Source organism: Eubalaena glacialis, chromosome 9, assembly GCF_028564815.1.
Source record: "Eubalaena glacialis isolate mEubGla1 chromosome 9, mEubGla1.1.hap2.+ XY, whole genome shotgun sequence".
NCBI classification, from domain to species: Eukaryota; Metazoa; Chordata; class Mammalia; order Artiodactyla; family Balaenidae; genus Eubalaena; species Eubalaena glacialis.
This window is the reverse complement of record NC_083724.1, coordinates 39654827-39662336: the sequence shown is the minus strand read 5'-3', so window position 1 is coordinate 39662336 and position 7510 is coordinate 39654827. Positions and strand designations below refer to the sequence as shown.

Here is a 7510-nt window from a genome sequence, read left to right as displayed (position 1 = left end):
TAAAATATTTGTAATGCTACATAGAGAAAACCTAAACAAAAATGTCATTGAGGGTTAATAAGATGATTGAACTTGATGATTCCAGTAAAAAAATCTTGGTCTTTAAACACACTAAATCAACAAAGGTGTTTTACACTCCATAAAGAGAGGATATCAACTATTGATTGACTGAAGGGTAAATTCTTACTGTACAGAGATAGACATACGATCAGTGGAATATACTGTTTTTGCTATAACTGTGATGATGACTTTGTCAAGTAAATTTTTATTTTGTTTTATTTTCAAGCTATATGTTGTTTTCTCTCTGTCTCCTGTCCATATATCATAACCACAACTATAGCTATTTTGTAAAATCACTTTCTTTGCTTTGTTACAGATTCTGGTTTGCTTCAGAAACTGTTAAAAATCTAAGCTCTGATCAGCTTTGGGGAACACAGTCGTTAGGTGGTTCATATCTATCTGATCCATATCATTTCTTCAACTTTGTTTAGATACTATTACTATTCAAGCAGAAATAGCTTAAGAAAACCTACCAGATGAATGAGACGGTGTCATATCTCTTTTAAATAAAAATCTTGCTAAGCCTTGCACCTGGGGAAAGGCTAGTGAAATTAAAGTCACTGACTCTTTCACCTCCCTTTGCTCTGACAAGCATAAGAGGAGGAGGGGCTGGAAAGCTTTGACAAGGAGAGCAGGGACTTTAACTGAAGGCAAGGAGAGCTCAGGTCCTGTTTCCTAATTATAGATGTTCCTTCCAACATCAGAGGTGCAAATTCAAATACGTTGCAGTTTACTAGAGGGTAAAACCCACTTAAATAAAGGACCATTTAATTCAAAGAAATTTAAAAGACTTTTTCTATAATCAGACACCTACACATTATATTTTTGTATCCCTGGAGAATCTAAGATTCTGAATGTGGAGCCGCACCTTGCCATTTTTTCCTTACTTTAATCTTTTTTGGTGTGTATGTGAGAGTGTGTGTGTGTGTGTGTGTGTGTGTGTGTGTATGTATGTCTGTATATGAATGTAGAATTTCTGCGTAGAGCAGAGGTTCCTCATGACCAGAACTCTTCACTTCTAGTTACTATCACATATGTTACTTTTATAGCTTCTGTCCTGCTATTTCAATGAATAAGAAATATGATCACAGGGCAACTGGAGTTAATAACCAACTTTAGGAGGATATTGCTTAAATGGTTTCTCAATTATGTTCCAGTAGGTTCCTTGTGTTGATAAAATGAAAGCCTCCTTAACAGTATAGTTCATGTTGTAAAGTTGAGTTGAAGTTTGAGGATTCTTGCTATCATTTAACATTTAATGGTGCTCAATTTTCCCTACTCGTATTTTTGACATAGTGCTCCACGTTTCATCTGTTATAGATAGATATATTCCTATTTGGGCCTCTGGGCCAAATGAATTCCACCTACTAAATTTTGTGGTGTACTGTTAAATTGTTCTTTCATTTAGTAGGTCATTATTAATTTAACGAAATCTGTTCGTATTCCAGTTCACATATGGTGCCATAGGTATAGGAAGAATTTCTACAGTATTGATGAGCACTTTTTTGTCGTGTGAGTGCCACATAAGCAGTTCTGCAGCCAGAATTCTTGGTGGCCAAATATAAAGCCTTCTAATTAGAAGTATGTGATGCTATAATGAAAACATTATCGAACCAGCTGTACTGTGTGTACAGATTTTCTGTTTTTATTCATGTGTGTGCATCTATTACAAACATAGCACAAATAGAATATAAAAATAAGTTAACATTCAGAGCCAAACCTCTTAAATTTAGTTCAACAAATTGTATGAAACCCTCCATCTGTTTGCTACATTATCCTCACAATGATAATAGGCAAGGCAGATTTGCTAGCTGAGTTTTATAGAGAGAATGGCTTGTTCGAAAAATATGTAATAAGCTCCCCTGAATGAAACCAAACCAAACAGCATTATTTTCTTTTCTGTGGCTTTGAGTGTTTATGTTGTGATATTACATTTACACAGATGTTATTGTTGATCTTTTGTGCCAAAGGATGACTTTGAAGCTCTTTATCAATAGTTATTGCTTTGGCCAGTATGAATGTTCCAGAAGAGCAAACAAATATGAGGAACAGATCTTTTGATTTCTTTAGCGATGGTCATGAGCTGTTTTCTGCCTTTCATATCGTTTGTCTATGTTTGCTCATGGCATTGCACATACAACATTTATGTTTTCAAATACAGGAAGGCCACAAAAGTCTTTATCATGTAATAATTTGTAAATGGAATAATATTCATATTATAGGATATTGAGGATTGCATGAGACAAAAAAGTGCCTAGCACAAATGCTAATTTCTTAGCTGATGAAGAACTTTGCTTCTCTCCCAGCACCCACATTTCTTTTAGTGGTAATTGGGAATTGTTGGGGATATCTCAGAAATCCCATGACTCGTCTTTCTAGAAAGTCAAAATTCTTCTGACTATTGTTTTGTGAACAACTAACTTAGTTCTAAGGTACCTCCCACATGATAATTTAAAAAACCTTTTTCATTTTAAGTGCACAATTAGCTAGCTCTTGTTACATGTGAAGCATCTGTGTTCTGGATATATAGGGGCCAAACATAAACAAATCATACAACCTGTACAAGTTCAAATATTTACTTGGAGATCTAGGCACACCTTTATTCCATAAACACAGATTTCCCTTTCAATTTTTGAGTATTTTGTTTATGTGCCTGGAAAAACCTTAACACCTGTCAAGAAAGCACAGCTACATGTCACACATCTAACACTATTCATTATTTTAATCATTTTAAAATTTATTGTTATTAGCTTTTTTTGTTAACATAAACAGGATTGGAGGCATTCCATAGAAATAAGAACTATGTGGAACCGAACAGGTTTCACTGTATACTCTCTTCATTATTAAACCAGTGTTCCCAAGTTCTCCAGGTGTCAGGGCCACATTTCCCTTTTGCATTGAAATTCTAGTAGTACACCTCCTCACCATTACACCCATCATAACCACAGGAATGCTTCTTTTCAGGCTTTCATCCCCCACAAATCTGGGAATTCCAGAGGAACATGTGCATGTTCTTCAAATCCCATTCTGGGAAATGCTTGCTGTCTTAAACGCTATTCTGATTTTCTCAGGTCACATTTGGGGAGCTTGTGGCAAGCTTCTCCAAGCTGCTGTCACCCTCCCTTCATCTCTGTTCCACATGTGAACACAAACCTTTCATCTAACTCTTTGTAGTACAATTATAATTAGACTTCCTTTAAGAAAGCCTTTTGTATTATTAGGTAGAAATGTTTAGCATCTGGTTTTCTCAACCCACCTATTCCTGAGAAGCAGGATTTACAAACTCAGGATCTTTGGAATCTGTTAAATATAAATGGGTGAAGTGGGCTAGATATAAAGAAAAAGTATGCTGTCCTCAATTTTTCTTGAAATATATAGGTGGACCTCTCAGTGTATCTCTTATTATTCAACCTTTGATAGAATAAGGTATAAGAAGTATTCATCTTAACTGTGATGACAGTTGTCATCTGACACATAAATAGAGAAAGATAGGACTATGGTGAATGGAGAGCACATACTTCATCTATGGAGGGCTTGGTGACCCAACTTCATTTGATTATACCAAGAGAGAGCCTGGTGCCAGTGTTCCCAACTCTTCCAGCATTTTTGAGAGACACCAGAAATCTACATTTCTGTGTGATAATTACTTATTAAAGTGCCGTTGCTTTTTAATTTGTTAAATTCCAGAATCTTAAAAACAGTAGGAGGGTCAGTGGTGTATATTTCAGTTAAACATGTCTGCAGGCCAAATCTGACTTAAGGCTGCCATCTTGCAACTTCTGTTGAAAAGAATTTGGGGCTTCACCTTTGCAAAACCAAAATGCCAAAAGGTCAGTGAAAGTTTTTGTTTTTGTTTTTTGCCAAGTTATCTACCCATAGATAGTGTTTCCATTCTCCTTTGGAGCAACAGGAACAAAGAGCTGTGACATTATAATAGCATTATGTCCCTGCTACATAGACAAGATGAAGATTTGGGGAAGAATGGTTGTTTACCTGAAAATGTTTAGTTTGGTTATAGGAATCGGTGTGGAATAGCAGAAAGGACACGAGGAGGTTGGAATCGGACAGATCTAGGCTTAAACCCAGCTCTGACATTGAGGTGTAACTTGGTGTAAAAGGCAAACTCTGTAACTCACCTTTCTCATTTGTAAAATGGGGGTAACAAAGCTTACCTCACAAGTTATAATAAGGCCAGATAATTTGTGAAAATGACTGGTCCATAGTAAGCATTAAAAAATATCACTTCCTTCCTTTCCACCCCCTACTTACTTTTTTTTTTTTTTTTTCAAAACAGATTTGTAAAAACTGTATTTGTTACACTGTGCACAAACCTTTTATACTAAATAAATATCAAACTACATTCTTCTGAAAGATGTTTCTAGTATTTCTTAGGTCACTTCTGTATTATGTACAGTGAAACCGTTTTTAAAAAGCAATGACTTAGGCAAACCCACCCTAATGGTTCGTTAAACCATTTCCCTGTTTTTATTTAAAAATCATAGGGTTGTGCTTCTGTATAAAGTGTGTATATCTAGCAATGTAAAATACTGACACATGTTAAAAAACAAAAACGAAGTAGAAACTCAGAATCCTTTTGATTCAATGCTCTTACGTTTTTAAAAAGAAAAAAAATAATGCAAGACTCAGAATTTTGGAGTGGTTGGCGTGCCTCTCTTCGTTTTACTTCTTGACTGGCTGCCTGTATGCCGATGCCGATGTAGCTGAGCTGTCTGTGCTGCTGCCGCCGCCGCCATAGCCATCTGATGCTGCAAGAACCGCAGCTGCAGCTGCCTGTGACTGCATGTAACTTCCTACTCCAGCAAGGTTACTAACTGCAGTGTGCTGAGCAGATAAGGCCTGTTCTTGACTGGTACCACTTTGTTCAGAACCCTGCTCCCCTGGCTGTTGAGGACTAGAAGTTGTGGGTTGCTGAGGTTGCTGTGGTGTAAACTGAGAAAGCTGCTGCTGCTGCTGCAGTGTGTTAAAAATGAGCGAGCCACCTGGAAGCTGGAGTAGATTTAAGGGCCTGAGACTTGAAGTATTTTTTAAACCAAATGGAACACCTGCTTGAGAAGCTGCCTGCATTGCACTGGGCAATGCATTTGGTAGCAGACCTCCTGAGGGTAGAAGGCCACTCAAGTTTATTCCTGCAGGAGTTATGGCACCAGTGTTACAGCCCAGCATAGGGTTTGAACCACTCATCAAAGCTTGAGCTCCACAAACAGAGCCCACTACATTGATGAAGTTAAGTCCAGCAGAGTTTGCCATGACTTGGGTGGCCGTGGTTCTTTGTGATGAACTGGCAGGTGACAGGGCAGCTGGAGAAAGCATGCTAACTTGACTGAGATCCATGGATGACTTCCGAGAAAGACTTGGTGGCTTAGAAGCAGGAGGAGGAGTTGGAGATTTAAGAAAGCTGCTGACCTGTTGTGGTGTAAAATAGTTACCTGAGGAACTATTTCCTGAGCTTGAGGGAAGTTTGATGGGTGGAGGTCGATGTTTTACTCCCTTCCCCAGTACTGAAGACTGAACTGACAGGGTCTCAGGCTGTTCTGTTTCCTTCCCTGGCGAAGGCTGACTCAAGCTCGCTGAGCCACTGGAGCTATGCGACATCTTCACTGGACATTTGGCTTCGTTCTGGACCAGTTCCTGGTACTGACTGACTACTCTCTCAGCATCAGTCTTTGATCCAATAATGAACCAATTTGAATGATCATCTGTGGAGAAGTGGGATGGAGACATCTGACTGTCATTCTCTTCATCTTCTTTACATGGCTGTATTTTACCATAGTAAAGTGGATCACCAAGTGACTGCAAAATGGTCAGCTTTGTTTTCTGATATGGATTACCAGCTTCACATTCAAATATATAGTCATCTTTTACATCATGGGCTGGCCAGACTGTTGGTTGTGAGTCATCAGATTTGATAGATTTTTCCACTTTGGCATATTTTTCCACATCCACTTCAGAAGGTATGGCCAAATTACAGGGACTCCGTTTCCACATATCTACACAGTTTCCTGCTTTAGAAATTTTGAGGTCATAATGCTGACCTGCTTTTCTTTCCTTTCTCTTTTGTAAGAAATCAAGTAATTTTAGCTGAGGAGGAGGTGGACAATGAGACAGATCCTGCTGCCGATTCAGAGAGGACCTGGAATATCTCTTGAAACACCGTTTCATTGGGCGCGTGTTCATCTTTTGCTTGTTATAGAGCAGCCTGTTCGCAGTGCAGGTTACAGCTACAGAAGGATCAAGACACAGTGGTTCAGCTGTAGCTAGAATCAGTTGGCTCTCAAGCAAAAGTTTGTCTTCCTGGGTCCATTTATGGTTATCACTTGTTATTGAATGTACATCACAGATTAAAGTCTGCATTGTTGGACGTAAGAGAATGTGCCTACTTTGGTAACCAGGAGATTTCATGTTACTGGACTGCCTGTAGTCACGTATTTCTGCTATGACACATCCACAGTGAAAAATATTAACCTGAGATTTTTCTAGGAGATCAACCAAAATAGGAGGTAATTCTTCTGCATCCAAGTATTCAAGTAATTCCCCTTCTTCATAAGGCAGTCGAATGGTCTCAGAATCTGATCCATTTTTTCCCCTGAGCATCAGAGAATATCCCTCATTTCCTGGGTATAGGTTGACCACTAAACATGACAATGTCTCCTGCATAACAAGCTTCTCTAACAAGTTCACATTTCTTCTTAATTTCTTCCACTAGATAGGTATTTCCTTTTAGGAGGTCTCTGTCGGGCACTTTCAATGACATACTCCGCACGATCCAAAGCTAGTTCTAAAGCTTGTTGCATTGTGGTATAAAATAGAGGTCCAAAAAGGAGAAAACTTATGTGCGTTGATGAAGTGGGGTGAAAACCGTACCTTTAGAAATCAGTCTTAGAGTACTGTAACTGGAACCCAAGAGTCAAAACTAAGATGAAAAGCGTGGCTTGGCAGCACCGCGAGAGGCAACGGAGGGACCGCCGGGAGGGCGGCTGGCTCGACCCGGCCCACCGCGTCTCCGGGGACACCACCTTCCCCCCGCGGGCTCCCACTTTTTTTTTTTTTTTTATATATTAATGTTCTCATTTACCTTAGTCCCAATGCCAGAACTCTTAAGTTTGCTTTGTTTCTGTGTAGGTTTTGCAAATGTGTAGAAGTGGGATGGCTATCTCGACAAGTTCCAGTGAATTATTAGTTTTATCAAATGGCAGACTTTCTGGTCTCTTGCCCAGGATCAGTGATGGCACTTCCCCAGTACATTTTGTCCTATTCTGAGTACCGAGTTAATCCACCTTGCTGTGCTCACTTGTTGCCTAATGGCTGGACCTGCTGACATAACCTTATCAACCTTATCTGCATCCAGAGCAGCCAAGTAGTTCCTTCACCAGTGATACATTTAATTGTTTTCCTAGTTGCATGCATTTCTCTGTTACATTGCCATTTGTAT

The 7510-nt window shown here is 39.0% G+C and overlaps 1 protein-coding gene across 1 annotated transcript; it reads right to left on the bottom strand.

Moving 5' to 3' along the window:
• Positions 1–4663: 4663 nt before the first annotated feature.
• LOC133098377 (transcription factor SPT20 homolog) lies at positions 4664–7099 on the bottom strand. Its single transcript, XM_061201163.1, is given in 2 exon segments — positions 4664–6776; positions 6779–7099. Coding segments are annotated over 2 exon segments (2130 nt in total). The 5' UTR covers positions 6873–7099; the 3' UTR covers positions 4664–4740.
• Positions 7100–7510: the final 411 nt, after the last annotated feature.